At 33.6% G+C, this 20,080-nt stretch overlaps 1 protein-coding gene across 1 annotated transcript; it reads right to left on the minus strand.

Moving 5' to 3' along the window:
- Window positions 1-299: 299 nt before the first annotated feature.
- Window positions 300-17,505, minus strand: LOC134251414 (atrial natriuretic peptide receptor 2-like). The gene is given in 23 exon segments (XM_062733822.1): window positions 300-916; window positions 996-1,072; window positions 2,146-2,240; window positions 2,470-2,743; window positions 2,852-2,920; window positions 3,031-3,154; window positions 3,247-3,387; window positions 3,730-3,907; window positions 4,333-4,485; window positions 4,669-4,834; window positions 4,926-4,997; window positions 5,097-5,201; window positions 5,299-5,376; window positions 5,468-5,548; window positions 5,691-5,823; window positions 5,986-6,079; window positions 7,464-7,673; window positions 7,929-8,049; window positions 8,202-8,446; window positions 9,084-9,242; window positions 11,717-11,864; window positions 14,176-14,185; window positions 16,441-17,505. Coding segments are annotated over 23 exon segments (3,495 nt in total). The 5' UTR covers window positions 16,731-17,505; the 3' UTR covers window positions 300-444.
- Window positions 17,506-20,080: the final 2,575 nt, after the last annotated feature.

A 20,080-nucleotide genomic window follows, 5' to 3' on the forward strand; every position in this document is an offset into this window, starting at 1 on the left:
CGTATAAACCGAGGTCCCGTGTCGCAGTAGGTGCTGGCACGAAAAAGATCCCTCACTGCTCAATAGACCTCAGTGCGGAGCATGGGACAAAACTTACTGGCCTGGGGGCCATAAAACTTAGACGAGATCACTTTTGATCTCAGTCTCACTAAGTTTTATGGCCCCCAGGCCAGCTCTCCACCAGCAAGTGGTGACGTCTCCATATGAGTAAAAAAACTCTCGAGAGGAACATTAAACAACAAACAATCAATCAATCAAGTGTATATTTTCATTCATAATAAAAACAATAATTTATAGATATATACAAAAGCTAATAACAATAAAATCATATTGCAATAGGATCTTTGTATAAAGATCAATAACTAGTCATTCTTGGCATTGACTGTAAAACATTGTTCTAATACAATACATATTTTTTGGCAAGTACATGAAAGAGAGTGATTTCTATGAAATTTCAATTTTTGGTATTGAGAATTTCTTTGAGTTTCCTTTGGATGAAATACTTTGGTCACTCTCTTTGCTTTCATCACTGGAAGAATCCGTAGATAATTTACTCTTCAGTTCTGGTCGTGATTTTTTGTTTTTCATGAGCTGGTTTATAACTGGTCTTGTTAGTTTATTTTCACCCATGCTCTGTGACCTATGAACTGGAGACAGGGTCACGGGAGAGGGTGACTTTTTGTCCTTTAAACTCTCACATGACAGATGTAGGTCTTGAACACTAAGTTCAGAGACAGAACGACTGTCAGAGGTATGCCCATCACGTGATAACGAATGGAGAAAACTAATGGCAATAGATGTCTTCCGGAATGCGCGCCCATACATACTGTCGCTATGGTCACGGTCCGAAATATGAGATTCTGTTGGAGAACAAGGTCTTCCAGTATCTTGAGACTGCCGCCATTTTTCTTGTAAACTGAAAAGGATAAAAGGTATTAAAATATCTTCCAACTGTTGAAAAATAGGAAAACATTTGGCAAGAAAAAAAGTTATACTTTATCATGGTTTGTGGAAGTTTTTTCGTGTATCCCGTTTTTCCGATCAACCAGTAAGTCTTCTGAAGACCTTTGCCCTGTAAACAATAAATTTATTTATTTAACACAATATAAAATTTTCAAATTGTACATTACAGATATAATATGTCTTGATTCAACACTAAGAAGTCCCAATAAGAATAACAAAATCTGAAAAATAGTCATTTTGATGTCCTTTTATTGGGAGAGGGAAGGGTCTAGCTTAAATTTCAAAACGCAACAATTTTATCTTCAAAGGCAAGAAGATATACATGGCTCCATTTTGAAAAATTCATTTTAAATAAGTGCTTTTTGTTCGTTTTGAAATCCAAATTCGTTGACTCACCTTGCTCTCCATTTTGAATTAATCGTTAATTATAAAAAATATATACATTGTTCAGATAAACGTATTTTCTTTTAAGTAAGAACTTAATCGTTTTGCGTTTGCTTTATTTAAGAATTAGGATGGTCGCCAGCGTGGCGGAGTGGTTAGTGCGCCAGCTTTAGAGTCGCGGAGTAATAAAGGAGTTGATCCTTACGTCGCCGATTCGAGGAACAGAGAGACCGGTCCTTCGGATGAGACCGTATAAACCGATATCCGGTGTCGTAGTAGGCGCTGGCACGGCTCAATGACCGTAAGTGCCGAATGTAGGACAAAATTTGTAGCTCTCCACCGGCAAAGCGGCGTCTCCTTATCATTAAAAAATTCTTGAAAGGGGCGTCAAACAACATGATGGTTGATGTAAGTTGATTATATCAAATTAAAGGAATTTAATCGAATTAAAGGATTTTAAATTACCAGTACAAGAACATATCGGAAAATGTTTTAATTTGATTTACATCTGCTGGAATTTGTGGCGTCGAAAGCATACATTCTTTGAAAATAAATGCTTTTTGCTACATATATGTCGCAAAATGAGTTCAGAAAAAAAATCGTTCAGACTTTCTATATTAAAAGTAGATAGAAATGTTGCTGAATTTATTAACTGTACAATATATTAATGTTAGCTATATAATTATTCGAGAGAATCGGATTCATAAAATTCCCTCCAAAGACACAGATTTTTCTTCACTCTATGAAAAGTAAAAAAAGAACTACAGTTGCTCCAGCTTAAAAAATCCTTAAAATTACCTTAACATCTATAATCCCCCGCTCCATCATCATAAACCCCCATCCAAGTTCCTGGAGAGCAGAATTCATAGCAGCACTAATGTGGATATGAAGAGCTATTAATAAACAATGAGTAAATATATGTATAAAATGTTTCTTCTTATGCAAGAAATGAGAAAGTTATGAACGAATCAACTTTGAATACTTTGTCGATTTAGATATTTTCTGGAGCTGTTATTAACGAATTGAATTCTCCTTTTTTCAATTAAAATTGATATTTCCGCTTTAGACGTTAAAATATGAATATTTGCGATTACGGGGCAAAGAAAAACATCAAGTGCATACCTTTTCCTGTAGATTCCATTCTTGAAGCCATATTTACTGTATCCCCAAACAGACAGTATCTTGGCATGGCGGTACCCACCACCCCCGCGGCACACCCCCCTGTATGAAGACCGATCCTCAGCTGAAGCTTGGATCCCGGGAGGTGGCGAATCTTAAAGTTTGTCACTCCGTTTAATAAGTCCAGTGCCATGTTAGCTATTTCCCCACAATGTTTCTTGCCATTTCTTCTCGGAAGACCACTGACACACATGTAGGCATCACCAATTGTTTCAACCTTTGGCAAAGAATAACTTTATAATTTAGCAATGACGATGCAGATTTTAACCAGATTAATAGGTAAGTTACTAAAGATTAAATGCATAAAAATGTTGACACAACATACCTTGTACACATCATGACGCGCAATAATCTCGTCAAAAGTTGTATACAAATCATTCAACAGGTCAACAACCTGAAAAGAAATTCTTCATTTAATACTGGCATTTCCTAATTGAAATTTAAGTAATTATGAAGAAATGGTTTTGTAGGTACATATCTGTTTCCAGAGAGTACTCAAAGTACCTGTAGCGGCTGGCTTTGGTTTGCTATCGTTGTAAAACCGACGATGTCGGAGAAGAAAATGGAGACGTCATCAAAGCACTCCGGCTGTACCGACTCCCCACGCTTCAGCTGCTCAGCTACCAGTCTGCAATTAATTTTTTTTTCTTCTAAAAATGTTTTTTCTTAAATATATTTTGACATATAATTGTGCTAAAAATTAAACAATCTGCTAATTACGGTGGTAGCATGTTGTAGAGAAGTCGGTCCGTTTTCTGTTTCTCCAGTGCCAGTTCCTCTGTTCTCTCAGTGACCAGCTGTTCCAGGTTATTGCTGTACGCCTCCAACATCTGAATCATATTGTCCATAATATTGATTTTTCTGGGAAAAAAAATCAGAAAAAAAGGTATGATAAACTATTAGAAATAACTAATACAACTAATTCACCTGCTTAAACACAAAGCATATGCAAGATATTGGTTTTAGAAAGTTTTGAACAATTGTAATTAAGGTTCGTTTCTAGAGAAAAGAACAACTGTTTCCTCCTCCAACCAAATTGTTTGTCTACCCATGCTTTACCAAATGAGTTAATGCCTTTAAAATAGCTAGTCTTACCAGTACTTTTAACAACTTTGTGATATACGCCAGTAAATCTCTTATATTTCAGAACCTCTATAAAAATATAAATATCTTAAAAGCAGAAAAACGGGTAAAATCTCCTACCTCCCACTGTTTATGTCGATCAGCCTCTTTCTGATATTATGGAAGTCTGGCCTCGATTCGGAGTGTTCGTGCCAGCAGCACCTCATTAGAAATACAGCTTTATCCGGGACATTACTGTCCTCTGGTATGTGTGGACGATATGGAGGTACATCATGGTTCCGAACCCTCATTATTATTTCTAAAAGTAACATTTGTAATGACTCATGTGATATCATTTCCAGTAACAACCTACATGTATCTAGTTGTGTTTTCTGATTAAATACACAATACCATATGCACAGTGCATCCTTTCTTGCAATGAAGAATTGAGTTATTATTAAAATGTTCTTTGAAAGGCTAGAGGCTCCCTCTCCCTGATTTTTGTCGCAATAAAGTTCTCCCATGTTAGTCTATTTTTTTTATTGTAAAAAGAGACGGACCACCCTACGAAATAGGATTTCCTTTCTTTGGACAAAAAGTCTGTCAAAGATTTTTCATGCAAGTTGATTAACCCTTAAAAAATATGCAAGTTGCTTTGATAGTATTGTAATCTTTACTATTTAATTAAATCTATGTACTTATCTTCAAATGTTTATACCAAAGTAAAAGCTATTCTACACATGCCTTTGGGAGAGGATACAATGTTGAAGTAATATGGAGCGGTCCTGAGAAATATTTCCTGTAGAATGATACCAAAGCTGTAAACATCCCCCTTCTGTGTCCCTTTACGGGGCATTTTCTGAAGTCTTAGAAGTTCCGGTGCCGTCCAAAACAAACCTGAAGGGAAGAGATATACATTTGTATTTTCCGCTTTGTTTCCAGTACATTTTTTGTCACGGAATCTTTTTTTAAATTTCATCGAATGATACTTGTACGTATAAATACAGTACAAGAACGGATGACTCTTAGTAACGTTATGCTTGATAATAAATATGTTAGGTTACACTGTTTATGCCTTACCCGTGTAAAATTCGTGTTCCCCAATTTCCTGAGTTGGTTCCTCAGGGTGAGTGGTTATAGCCCCGTAATCGGTCAGTTTTAAAACCCAGCGACTGTCTATCACACAGTTACTGGACTTCAAATTACCATGGGATTTCAAGGAAGACTTGTGTAAAAACTCCATGCCCTGTTTAGATTTGGAAGTTTCTTAAGAAATCAACGAATTTTAAAATATTGATATGAATGAAGAAATTTGATAATTAACATTCAATACTTACCCTTGCCAGATCAAGCGCAAAAGACATTTTGAACATCCAATCCAACTTTATATCGTCATTCTCTATAATATCCTGAAATTAAAAAAAAAAATTCCCGATTTCTTAGTCTTCATTAAATAACTCTCCATTAAAACATGAATGAAATTATTTTAGATACCGGTAAATGGGTACCTGTAAACTTCCTTTGGCACAATACATGGTAAGAACATAGCAGTTTTCAGGCTCCAAATTGGCGCCAACAAACTGGTTTAAGTTGTCATGGTGTAATTCTCTCAACTGCAATAAAATTGTAAAACCTGCATAAAAAACATTTATTTCATAAAGTTTTTTTTTAATATATACATACATGTCTTCACGTAAATGCTAATTTTACCGTTTTGAGATCTCGTAGAACTTCCCTTGTCAGGCGAATGGACCTTCTTTGTAAACTTTTTACAGCCACAACCGATCCCTGAAAAAAATCAACGGATAAAGCCACTTTCTTTTTGATAGTTATTTACTTGCATGATGATCAATTAACAATATAAATCAAAGGTGCTTACCTTGTAATTCCCAATTGGGGCAAATAAGAAATTTTTGTCAAGACTGCAAGAAGAACCAAATCCCAGTGTACCTCTCGTTTCCTGTAAGTAAGTCACGGTATTTAACAATTTACGCTGTAGATCATCATATTTCAAAAAAGTTAATGGAAGTGCGTTTATCAATTTTCAAAAATGTTAACTGCAGTGCGTTTAAGATCACTGTCCATTGAGAACAGCGCCCTACCATTCTGACCAGCTTCTTTGTTGGGTGAGGCCCTTCCTGCTGTTTCGGAGTTGGGTGTTTGTTTCTCAGTTTGATCTCATTTTCATTTACTTTCCACAGCATACCCATCAATTCCTTTTCAAACCTCATTTTTCTGCAATGAAAGTTTGAAAAAATCTTTTTAACGAATATCTATATAACAAAGAAGGATCCATATGTTTTTAATCAATGGGTACTTTCTTTTTCTAACAAAAACTCGTTACAGAAAATCGAAGTAATAAGCTCTCTGTATCAATTATTTATCACCTGGACGCACCTGTAGAGAATAAACGCCAGGATAAGTGCTGCTACGCTGACCAGTCCCCCAATACAGGCTCCAGCGATAATAGCACCAGTATCCGTGCTTTCTGCTGTAGAGATATTAATAAAAGCTTGAGGTTAAACTTTTTGTTTTTGGAACAAACTACATAATGTAGAATACATTGAAATTTATCATTTGAAAACGTTGAATGGACTGCAAGAATCTCAGGGAGCTGGATAACCATCAACGAAATTAAAGTGTGAAACAGAGGGAACAAGGAAACCGAGACCACCTCCAACCAAGAGTTCTCCAACACTACCTTCCAAACGATACAAAAGAGAAAGGAACAATCAATTATACACAGTTATGGGGAAGTTTTACGAGGATATGACCTGCAATGATGCCCACAGGAGAAGACATTTAGGTAGCATGACTGTAATGAAATGCATCATAGCAGAGAAGAGGTTCGGAGTAGAAGAGAAACAACAGGAGAGAAAAGTTTACGTCCCAGTGGAAGACAGTAACAGACATCAGGAAGGACCTCAGACCACACACTTACAAAAAGGTAAATGTGAGTCAGTGGAGAAGAGAGAGAGAAGAATGTAGTCAACTCAGCAATGACAGTAGAAGAAGAGACTAAAGGAACTTAAAAATGCAGAAAGAATCTGGAACAACAAATAAACTCGTATTAAAGGTCGCAAGGGTACTTAATATAAAGAAGCGATCTGGAAAGCTTTATAAATCTACATGTAGAGAAGAGGCTGAAACATTTTTGAAAGAAACACTCAGATGGAACCATTAATAAAATACAAAAGGATAAAACAATAAAAGCTGTACCACCAGAACAGGAACCAATCTAGACATGAAAGAACACTGTAAGAAATTAAAGAAAGGTATGAACTGACAAGAAATAAGAAATTTTCCAAATTTTTCAATAATAATGTTAACAAGAGTCATCTTGAGAGACAGTTATACTAGTATACCAGCACGTTGACAAGCAGACTCAGGACTGTATTGCTCCTTAACGTGGAGAGCTAACAGATGACGTACTGGAGAAGGAATATTTGGACACGTCAGAGCAGAAACGGGTGCATACTAAGTTTTATTACGATTCCGAGAGATCCTAGAAAGCGCCAGTGTCATCTCAAAACTGGTCAATAGAGACTAAAAGGGACATCGCAGTTGTTTGCATAAATCTTGCAAACGCCCATGATATAGTTCACAAGCTTACTGAAACAGCTCTTACATAACGGAAAAGACCAACACAACTTTGAATGATTATATAAAAGGATCCATCTCAGCTTTAGAGTGAGAGACAACACAGCGTCAAAGTAACAAGATGTGATTAAAAAACTATAACACAAAATATTCCACATTTATTGGCATTTTTTTCTTAAATATAAAAAAGTATGAATTGCATCAATTTATATGTTTTGAAGTCTTCTAAATATAAATTTTGTTGTTGCAAAAAGATTTAAAAAAAATTCACTCACCCCCATCGTTGCAGGTTTTTCCCGTAAACCCACATCTAGGTGTGTCTAGTGGCGGACCACTTCCTATCCATTCCATGGCAGTGTGAGTATTAAAACACTGCTCTCCAGATAAATTGTACACTATGGAGAAATTGCCCTGTTGATAGTGGGAGACACGGTATGTTCGAATGGCACTTTTGGAATTGTTAAATTGGATGTGACCGGTCCATCCTAAAACACGTACAGATATACAAAAATACGTAGGGAAAATGTCACCTCAGTTGCACATAACCTTCAATAACGCCTGGGGTGCTTATGTATATATGATGATGACTATATAAAATTAAGTTTAAAATGGTCGTTGTACAATACATGTACATTAAATGCGTATGCCTTGTATGATAGAGGAATAAAAAAGTGAGTACATTTCGACATGTATTGTTACCAATATATAATGAAGTTCTTAAGAACCTTAAATTAAGTTACCCGTGTAGGCTATTGTTTGTAGATTTCGTTTAAGCTGAGATGTCGAACTGCTTGGATATTTCTGAACATACTGACTGTACAACATCACAGCGTCATGAAGGTAAGCATAAAACTCACTGGCCTACAAAGTACATAACTGTCTCGTTTTGGTATCAATATATTAACAATACGAACTTTTAAAGACTTCTTTTTCAAATTGTAAATTTTCGATTTTCAAAAGTACTTCTTTTGGCTCATTTCTAAGAAAAGCAAATAGAATTTTAGTTAGCATACCGGTTGTGAATTTGGAAGGTGATTAGTAAATCTGAGGTATTCCAATTCAGTGGTTGTGAAAGGTCCGATCTGCAGTAAAGATTTCAGTGTATTCTTTGGGTGCGGGACACCCAGGCTGGAGGAGTGATTAAGGGCGGGGCTAAATTTCCAGTTAATGAATATGTATGACCCGTCGTTCATTCCTTCTGCAGAAACCTCAATGAGAAAGGTCTCTAGGAACACCTCAGGCACAAACACCGCTATAACTGAAACAAAATCTTATTTTTAGCACTTTTTAAAAAATACTTCAATATTTTTAAAATAAGGATATATTAAGATCTATACATTTTTCAACACCTTTAAAGAAGTAGGATTATTTGGCGATGTTGCAACTTTTCATTTAGAACTTTTTTTTGAGATTATAGTTACAATAGCTCAAAACTTTCTTAAATGATTCAACAAAGGTTACCACATTTTCTTTTCTTTGCTAACAATTGTCCCATAGTTTGCTATACACCACACTGATGTACATTGTATATTTAATTATTTATATTAAATTTATGCATTACACACAACTTTATTAGCAATGGAGATTCGATTGTTTAATGTCTTTTTACGTTTTTATGTACCAAAAGTGCTCTAAAAAATGAACAGATTTAATACACTTTTTAGTATTAATACATTATTACTGATAGACTTTTTATTTCATGTTTGCAAGAATATTTTTCTTCTTCTTAAGCTTTTATTTTTCAGATAAATTGAATGTATGGATCTTATTTTTTTCGAATTCCCTTTTCTTTTTACGTTTCTGTGTCATCCCTTTTTTTTTTTTTTTTTTTAGAAATGCTTGTTATCTTCTTTTAAATAGGATCGTTTGCTGTAAATGGCAAACCAGCTACTTACTTCTTGCTGAAGATTTCATGGAAGTCAGTGCCGTTTTCATAGAATTCCCAGTCATATTGGTGGCCAGAACCTTTTTTACGGTGACGTCATTGTCGCGTAACAATGATTTGGTGGTGATTGCCATTTGTCTATTTATTTCATTGTTTCCGTGTATAATGCCTATAAAAATATTAGAAAAGCATTTCAACATCAAACCGCTTTTTTTCTTACTATTTTAATACATTTCTTGGTATTCTATGTATTAACATATTTTAAAAATTAAACTGATAGTTTATTTTAAAACAACTTTCAACATTCATTCTTAGAAAAAAAAATCGTTTAACTATATATGTCCTATTTCTCAGATATGTTACTTTTTAAATATAAATTTCAAGAACAGCAAAAATTATTAGTCATTTTTTAGTACGAAACATGTTCAGTTTGTTCAAATCATGACCAGTGCAGGCAGGGGGAGTAGGTTTGGACCATTTGTACATTGAATCTTTTAATAATGAACCATTTCTCTAATCAAAGTGATCAGGTGAGCGATGAGGTCCTTGGATGTCTTTTTTCCTTATTAATAACTATATGATCTTTACTTTAAACATATTACACTAGGAACATAATAGTTTGTTATACCTTTAAAAGGTATTCCTATACAAATCTATATGAAAAAAAGTCTAACATTTCTAATGTTTTGCTGAGCGGGCATAAAGAAATCGATGTTGGACCACTGAGTGAGATATGGACCGGCCGATGAGATGTTGGACCGCTTACGTCACAGAATGGGCGGAGCTTAATCTCATTTTCATTCGTTGGTGTTCAAAAGTACATGAAGGACTTGAGGTTACATCACGGATGACAGTACAAAAAAAACATGTACCCGGTAGGTAAAAAAAAATTAAAATGAAAGGTATAACAAAATATTTATTGACTGAGTTCTAGGGAAAAATGCGTTTTGTCGACCCTCGAACCAAACTGTCTGCCTTCGGCCTAATGGCATTAGACAGACAGTTTGCTTGTTGGGTCCGACAAAACGCATATTGCCCTCGTACTCGGTCAATAAATGTATACACAGGGAAAAGTGGCTTACGTGATATTCATGTAATTATCTTTTTATTTGAAAATTATGTGGAAATCATATGAAAATTATATAAATATATTTTCATATGAATATCATGTGAATATAAGTTTATATGATATTTTTCGTGTCTTTTTTATGCGAAGAATTCACATGAAAGAACTATATGCGGTATTAACCAACATTTGCCCCCCCAAGTCAAACTTTGATGGAGTAATATTTAATTAAGTCCTTAAACAGGGAAAAGTGACTTCAAAGCACTGAATAATTTATGTGATAGTCATGTAATTAAATTTCAGTTTTTTATGAATTTTGAAAAATTATATGGAAATCATGTGTGTTCAGGATAAATATGATATAAAAATATATTTTTATATGAATATCTTAAATGTGAAATATAAGGATATAAAATATATGATAAAAACAGAAATTTTTTCTGGAACTATAATATTTTCTGTTTTATATGTACAATTTATTGAATTCAGCACATCAGGAAGTTTTCAAAATTTACTTTTGTGAGCAATATACCGCATATAACTTTTACCTGTGTATTATTCACTGATTTCAAGATTCAAAAGAGGAAGAAGCGGTCAACATGGGTTAACACGGTGTTTATGTTTTTTGTTTCATTTGCAGGAATCTTTTTGTATCTTTAAATCCATTGCTGGTTCCTTTCTTATATGACTCTATATCTTCGCAAGGCTTTTAGAAGAAAAAAATCTTCATTTATTAAATAGTCAGGTACTTGTTAATTTGTTAATCGTAACACAACAACTACACGATTCTAAAGAATGCAAAAGCACCAAATTAACAGAAAGTTATTGGCAGGGGTTTATTGTGTGGAATATATTGATCTCTCGTGTGGTCAAAGTTGTTGTAGCTCGGGTGTTTTATATTTCTCGCTATCTTTTGCACTTTCATTTGAGATGTCAGTTGAAATGTCATCAAAGAGATAATTATTCTGTGTCAAAGCATTATTTACATATCATCAAAAAAGCACCTTAAGCTTCAGATTTATCATAAGTTTGAAATAAATAGCTTTCTAATCAGCTATTTGGATGGGTTCCAGACAGGAAAAACTTTAGAAATTGTTTCCCATGTGTTCGTCATCCTTCTTTGTAGACAATTTTAGGTTTATCAAATGTTCCCTTTGTATGCCCCATATCAAAAACCAACTCTTGAAAAGCTGAACATTGTACAGAAAGATATACGAGATTTTGGAGAAATAAAGGGGTTTCTTTTTGTGTTCCTAAAGATATGGACACGTACGTGTATCTCTGGTTGTATGCAGAGAGACCTGTAGTTTTGGTTTTATTGAAGACAAACATGTACATTTACACACATTCATTGGAATACGTAAATATAATAATAGCATGTTGTACCAATGACAGACATCTGAAAACTGCAGTCATAAACATTTGAAGAAATGCTTGTACCTTTGAAGACAGACAAGTACAAAAGACATACATTTACCTATAAAAACGAACGTGCCTTTAAAGACATACATGTACATGTAAAGAGAGAAATGTACTAAAGACGGGCATGTACTGTAACTATGAAAACAGACATGTACCTATGCTTTTCCAACCATGACAGCTCAGAAGCGTTGCTATATTCCTTGCGATATCTTCGTATGATCCCAGCGTGCCGATTAAGGTGGGATAGGATTCAAGCTCTTCCTTAATGGGGGTCCACATCACTTATTCCAAAGCCATCATATTCTTATAGCAAATGTCATGTATGTCACATGTCAAATCAGATATATTGCAAGGTTTTACTCCCTCTACTAAATAACCTCCTTAAAAGCCAAATGCACAAATGAGTATCTGAAAGCAAGAATAGCTACAAAGAAGTTCTATTTAAAATGTAACAAACAGAATAAAAATACGTTATACTCATTTTCAACAAAGGATACCTGCCATTTTTCTCATGGTAAATTTTCAAAGACATGCAGTGGTATAGCTGCAGATCTGTAGTTCGCTGGTCTGAAAAATTGGGATGGATCTGATCATCTATCCCAATTTTTTTTTCAGATCAGAGAGCTACAGATTTGCAGCTAGAAGTGATCAGAAAAATACACACAAATAATGTTTTCATTTATTTAATTTTGTGTACAATAAAAAAGATTATCTTTTTTTCAAAATACATGCATGCCATTTACTTTGGATTTTTATTCATTTCATCTTACATCATCAAAGGGCAGATCACTGTAACTGTATGTATAAATCTATAACACTCTTCAGTAAGCAACGTCTTGAGCACGAGCTACCCTAAGTTTAAATTGTGAGCTCTTTTCAATTAAAGACTTTATCATCATTTTTCTGCAACATCTAACATTTAATTTCTATAAAGTAGAAAAATTATTCGAACTTATCTTAAAACAGTGTATTTAAGTATACTGAAATTTAACTAATCAACTGTTGGAAAAAGAAATTGAAAAAAGAAATCCTGACGATTAATCAGTGGAGTTCATATTATAGCTGACATACACAATCGACCTTGTTACATGCTCTTCAAATATTGAAGGCGAAAATTGGTATTACATGTATAAACAATACCCTCTAGTCTACCATTTACATTTACGCATAAATTGTCCAAGTTCTTAGTAGGTCATATTGATTTAAAACAAGAAATACACGTAGATAATTTGTCTTCTTTTGACTTGATTTCATTCATAATTGATTATATATCGAGTGAAAATGGGTATTTTTTTTAACATTCACAGAAACACAAATATCCCTAAATTGTCCAAAGATAGCCATATCCACTGTTGTCAAATACTGTCATTGAATAAATAGTATTTTTTTTTTACATTCAATTTTCAGAGAAGGAAAAAATGTTGATTCCTGTAGCTATGATTTTCCCCTATAGAACTGCTCATGTCAATTTCTATATTAATCGAGACATACTCTCGTTTTCCTCTAAATTAAGTTTCCTTTTGGTGATTTAGTCAGCCCGTGAGTAGAAATTTCGGTGTACTTATTGCCCAGAGGAGTAGTAGTATTCCTGTAAGAGATTAGACCAGGGCCTTTCCAGGTTAAATATGATTATATACATCATCCTGTTCATACTGAGAAATTGTCGATAAGCTCGAGATGAGAAATCAAAATTCCAATTAAGATGGGAGTTTCTGTTCTTTGGTAAACAATTCACCCAATGTTGATTCTTGAATTTCTGGGCCATTGTTTTTCATGCTGTGATAGATCCTCTGTTTGTGTATCTTATCAAGATAATAGACAACTGATTATCTTATCCTAGTGTCAAGAAGGCTCTTCAGATTTTCGACTGTAATCTTTTACCTGTAGCAAAACCAAGTGATGCTACCCTTAAGTTTACATGAGTTGACAAATACGGGTATGACTCAAACCCATCATTACAATTCATTTCTAAATACTATTTTTCCTTATTTCGTTATCAGCTTGCGTCAGCACTGTTTGTCTTGATTTTCTGTGATATTTTCTAATTATTGAATTCTTTTTCCTTTTTTATTTAATGTGCATGTTTAGTTGTTTCATCCATTAAAACTGTTATGATGAAGTCCCCTGCTGTATTATACCTTAGCCAGGATAAACAACTGCTTGTTTGTAATTCCTTGACTGGTATGTTTTCCATGATTATCTAATTCCAGTCGATAGGCATAATATTTTTTTTTTTAAAAGAAGGGTTGTTGCCTTATTATTTTTTTTTTAACAATTTATTTTGTGATAATTGAGGTTGAATAACACTTTTGCATATTGGTTCTATATTAGTGAACTCTCTTTATGGTACACACAAACTGTAAAGGCAATTGAAAATTGTAAGACTATAGAATAATTATGAGCATAGCTATTGTTTTGTAATTCTATGATTTGTTTATGCATAAATAATCAAATATATTTTTTGTTCATCAATTTTTTTCTACAACTTCCCTACGTTTTCTTGAAAGTGTTTGGATAGTCAATCGGTAAATGTCCGGAAACATTGATAATACAGTTAGTGACTGTCAGGGAAGTTGTTGACTCAAGATTGATTGTTAGCATGGAAGGAAAACACTACCGAGCGTCTCAAGACCAAAACAACTGTTCAAAAAACTATTCACATAAACAATTATATTATACATGATTAACACGTCATACATGTATTGAATGCACACATTTCATGCGCACGTGTAAAACCGTGTGTACACTAGTCTTCCTTAATAACGATAATTTTAAATTATGTCTACATGTACAATTTTAAATTTTTTTGTGCAATTTTAAATTATGTCTACATGTACAATTTTAAATTATGTCTACATGTGCATTTGAATCACAAATGTACATCACAAATGTACATGTTTGATCCTTGTCATCTGATATCTTTTAGTAACATTTATAATAGAGAATTTTTAAAATTGCACATGTAGACATAATTTAAAATTGTACATGTAGACATAATTTAAAATTATCGTTATTAAGGAAGACTAGTGTACACACGGTTTTACACGTGCGCATGAAATGTGTGCATTCAATACATGTATGACGTTTTAATCATGTATAATATAAATAGAAAAGTCCTGAAGCTTAATTTCAAATTTCTTATGAAGATTTTAATAATCTGTTAACTTCCTGTCTACTACATTAATGCATGAAATACCGGTATATTACAAAGCAATAATATCAGCACTTGTGCAGAGAAATAAAATAAATTTACAACCCAATATACTAAATATAAAAAATACTTGTACTGTATTTATATCATTGCCTTACAAAGGTAACATTCATTGAAGACTTTCTTCAGTATTTGCAATTGGTTAACCTGTATTTATAATCCTATTGAAGTAACAGGAACCTCTTATCTGCCGTATTTGATCCTTGTGTAATCACACTGAATTAGATGACTTACCAAAATAAATACTGCAAGTGCCACTTGAACCAAAAAGATTGAGTTCCGTAAGAACTGTCGACAAATGGTAAAATTTAATCGGGTTCCAATTTTCTTTTAATTTCTTTTTTTTTTTTTTACTTCTCTAATTTTTTATGCGAATTGCGATCTTTGAACCTGAGAGTTCTGATTTGTAAATCGTTTGTGTGTTTTTCCTGTGAATTAATACTAATATAGAGTGTTATGTTGTCCAAACCAACAGCATGAAATTACCAAAGTAATGATGCAGGGTTTGGAGAAATCAAGGGATGGGTGATGGGAAAGGTGACAGGCAAAGAATACTAGCCTAATAAACTAGCACTGTCTTTCCCTTATACGGCGTAACTTAGACGATGCTCACATTCTGCTCAATGAAGCGCGTGAAGAAAACATAATAAAAGGCATCCTATGATGGGGTGTTTTGCTTCTTGTAAAAAAAAAAAAAATTAGGCACGTAATACAATTGTATCAATGGAGGGGACTGCATCACTACCCCCCTCTCCCTCTCCATTGCACATTCACACAAGTTAAGGATTAGAATGTTTTGAAAGATTGTCCCCATCCCGCTTTTTTGCAGTTGAGTCAAATCTTCCCACTATAATGTACAGTATTCGAAAAGTATTCGAAAATTGTGTAATCTCCTCGTATAGCCAATCCCTCAAAGAAAATAGATTTTGAAAGATGGGATCTTGTTGTAATATAATTCTTTTTCCGACTCCTCCTTTAAGAAACGATACTATGTATTGGTGGATTTCAAATTTGAAATTTAAAACGAAGATTTGATGTTGTTTGAGCAGTATTTACTTTTGTTATTTTTTTTCATTTAGGTGACAAAGGAAAATTTTTATTTTTATTTCTTACACTTGAAAATGGACAGAAATCACAAAATTTTACACAACGTATACAATTATTTATTAAACACGTAGATGTATGTAGAATTTTAAAAAAAATGGTTAATTATAAAACCAATTAATTCTAATCTTTATACCGGCTAGGGGGTGCTAAGCCCCCCACTTTTTTTCCAAATATATACATAATTTAAATCACTTTCCAAAATTTATGATAAAATTGGTAAAAGTTTGATGTTAGCATTTTCGTGTCTGGGAAATACAAATTAGCCCCCCCACTTTCAATTTGCTACCGACGCCAATGACCGGTATACATAATTTAAATCCTAAAATTTATGATAAAGTTGATGTTACTCGTAGAAATTATCTTTCGGCATATAAATCTTATTTTGAAAAAAATACATATCAGTGATATAATGTCATCGATTTTATTAATGCTTATTTATGCAGAGTAGCTTTATATGGAGAATGACATTGCGATTGTAAATGTACTCTTCATTTTGGAGATCGTTAAATCTATGAAGAAAAAAACCTTCTTGAAGAATATGACCAATAACTTTAAATGTACTCACCATTTTCGCAAACAGGACCAAAGAAGACATCTACATCATCCTTGATTCTGAATGCCTCGTTTAACGCTGTTGCTTCTGAACATTTAGTGTCCTGAGACACCTGAAAGTGCAGCACCGAGCTCACATTTCTTAGAGCCTGCTCAAAAGCGCTAAAAACGGTCTCATTTGACGGTAATCCAATACTAGGCGTGGTGGAAGGAAGTAAAAGCCCTATTTTAACTTTACCGGTAACAGTACATAATTCTAGAGAAGAGGTGACGAATAACACAAACCAGATTGAAGGCATACTAGAAACAAAAATATAAAATATAGCTAAAATAATTTTAAGTTGATCGATTCTGGTGAAGTTAAAAGTAACACCCCGGTTGTAGAGTTGACGCTTTGCTCCCTTTGTGCCTCAGAGGGTGACAAGCTGAGCCCGATTAAATCACCCCATCCTCTCCAGTTTAATAAGACAAAACACTATCTAATCAGTTGGTCCGCGATCATCTTGACTTGATTGGCTTTGTTTCGCAGGATTGACGGCATACACAACAAACTCATAATTTACTTTGACAAAATTTTGAACCAAGGAGGCAATGGCTAGTTATACGGGGTCCAACTCTCGATATTATTTCAGATTTCTGCTCAACTTACGACTGTTTGCTTCCATTGGTGTAATGATGTTACTAAGCACATTACTTTGGATGATTGGAATACAGAAAAAGAAACGCTGATAGAATCCAAGTATTTCAACACTGCTCGTACTAGCTTCTTGTTTAAAGCAATGTGCATCGGCCCATGCATTCAAATCCATTACCGCAGTCAATGACCATATTCCTAGCGGAGTTATATCAGAATACTACATCAACCCTTTTTAAGGTTTTCCGCGATTACAGTTTATTATGACGCTTTTCCACAAGTTTTATAACAATAGATTAGATTCAGGCATTTGCGTTCATAAGCCAATCAAAATCTTTTTCTCTCTCTCCTTTATAATCCCCGTATTTAAAAAATACTAAACAAAAACTATTAACGAAACGTACCGCTATTGAATGGGACATAAATGATTGAAAACTGATTCAAATTGGGATTTCTTTAACTACCCAGAAATGTAATCAGTTGTCGCCTTCTTACTGTGATATAATCGTGGACCTTTATTTTTAAACTAGAGAAAGAAGTCGCACCCAAACCTGGCGTATGGTCCCAACCTTTTGATATCATTTATCAAATCTTTTCTAATAGGACCTTCAGAAAGACCCGAATAAATGTTTAAAGGGATTGAAAGGCATTCTCTTTGGTAAGGGTTATAATAACTCATGCCAGTTCTTTCCTTGCAATGATTTATAATGTAAATATATAAGTATACGTTATCTATACCAATTTGTTTACACTCTCTAGTGGTTCAACTTTAAGTTAAAATTAAATATATTTTATTTAAATTGCAGTAAAAATATTTTTTTTAATTTAAGAAAGCGAATTTAGAGTGAGAGATAAATAAGAAAATATATATTCATTTTTAAATCATTAATATTAAAGATGATTTTTTTAAGATAAAGAAGAAGAACGATTATTAAAGTGATATCTTCCTTCGCTCTGCGACAGCGATAAAAAACATAAAAAGTTATTCTTTGTTAGCTGAAAGTTGCAAAAGTGAAAACCTCACATCTTAGGGAATTTCTCCTGGACAAAGTACTTTTTAGCGTTGCTGAACTTTTTTAAATTAACAACACAACTATGTTGCTTTCAGTGACTTACTCTCTGTAAGATTTACCAGCACGTGTCTTGAAAGGAGGTATCTTTTTCAGTTTGTCAGTTTCCCGTCTTAAAGTTCGCTATTCTGTTCATTAATTTTTGAAACAGAAGAAATGCTTGTTTGTATTCTTATCCCATCTGCAGTTATAATTATCAAACTCAAGAATAGAAAAGCAATTTCAGGGACCTTTTTCTCAAAAACATAATTTACACGCCAGTATATATCACCCAGCTGATCGCTGGTGAGATCGGCGGGATATGGGCAGAGGATTAGCATTAGTGGTGTATCTGAAAAGCACGAACTAATTAAAAGATGTACTGTTTACACTTTTGGTTTGTAAATTTTGCAAAAGTAAGCCAAAGTTTGTTTTGTAATTGAAGAGCCTGTTAGTGTTATTACATAATTTACTTTATGTGAAACGAAATTGGGATTTTAATTACAAAGAAATATAATTTGATCAGTTGTAAAACAATTAATTTCTTTAACATTTCAAATTTAAACTAAATTAAAAATAATTTGCAATTTTTTTCTAAATGGAATGTAAAAAAATATTTTTTACGCTATCGAATACTGGCACTTGTTTCAGAAATAAATTTTTAACCCAGAGTGGGTCAAGAATTTATTTCCGAAACAAATGAAGGCTTGTGCTCGAAGTAGCTTTTTCAGTGATGATGTCACACTAGTCTGAATAAACGGTACATGCATCAGCTTATTCGTAATTGTGACGTCATAATGCATATGACATCACAATGCCATCCATGATGAGAAAAACAGGTTGTTTCGGAAATAACTTTGAACCCATAGTATAATAATAACACGTGCTTTTATTATACTATAGGTTCAAATTTATTTCCGAAAGAAACTCACTTGATCTTAGTCCACTTTTCCACTTTTAATTCCTTTGGAAAAAGTGAGACTGAGATATCAACCAGAAGTCTCTGTCGAGACTATAGCTCTACTGGTTTATACTTAAAACAAAGGAAGAGAAAAGTAGCAGTTGGGACTTGAGACTTTAAAACAGCAATAAGTAAAAAAAAAAGATCCTTGCCGCTAATCAAAAGAAAAACAGATGCACAGAATTATGTATCTTAGTGTAGTCTACTTGTGTGACAAGTTATATTGAAATTGGACCAAAACTGTAGGAGGAGTAGCATTTTGAAAGAATTTTACAGAAATTTCTATTTTTAGTAACCACGGCAACACTGTTCATCGAAATCAAAAACAAATGCACAGAATTATGTATCTTAGTGTAGTCTACTTGTGCCAAGTTATATTGAAATCGGACCAAAACTGTAGGAGGAGTAGCATTTTGAAAGAATTTCTCAGAAATTTCTATTTTTAGTAACCATGCAACACCGTTCATCGAAATCAAAAACAAATGCACAGAATTATGTATCTTAGTGTAGTCTACTTGTGTGCCAAGTTATATTGAAATTGGATCAAAACTGTAGGAGAATTAGCATTTTGAAAGCATTTCACAGAAATTTCTATTTTTAGTAACCAAGGCAACACCGTTCATCGAAATCAAAAACCGATGCACAGAATTATGTATCTTAGTGTAGTCTACTTGTGTGCCAAGATATATTGAAATTGGACCAAAACTGTAGGAAGAGTAGCATTTTGAAAGAATTTTACAGAAATTTCTATTTTTAGAAACCAAGGCAACACCGTTCATTGAAATCAAAAACCGATGCACAGAATTATGTATCTTAGTGTAGTCTACTTGTGTGCAATTATATTGAAATTGGATCAAAACTGTAGGAGGAGTAGCATTTTGAAAGAATTTCACAGAATTTTCTATTTTTAGTAACCACGGCAACAACGTTCATCAAAATCAAAAACCGATGCACAGAATTATGTATCTTAGTGTAGTCTACTTGTGTGCCAAGTTATATTGAAAT

Source organism: Saccostrea cucullata, unplaced genomic scaffold (assembly GCF_032062105.1).
Source record: "Saccostrea cucullata isolate Sc308-1 unplaced genomic scaffold, CSIRO_AGI_Scuc_v1 ctg65, whole genome shotgun sequence".
NCBI lineage: Eukaryota > Metazoa > Mollusca > Bivalvia > Ostreida > Ostreidae > Saccostrea > Saccostrea cuccullata.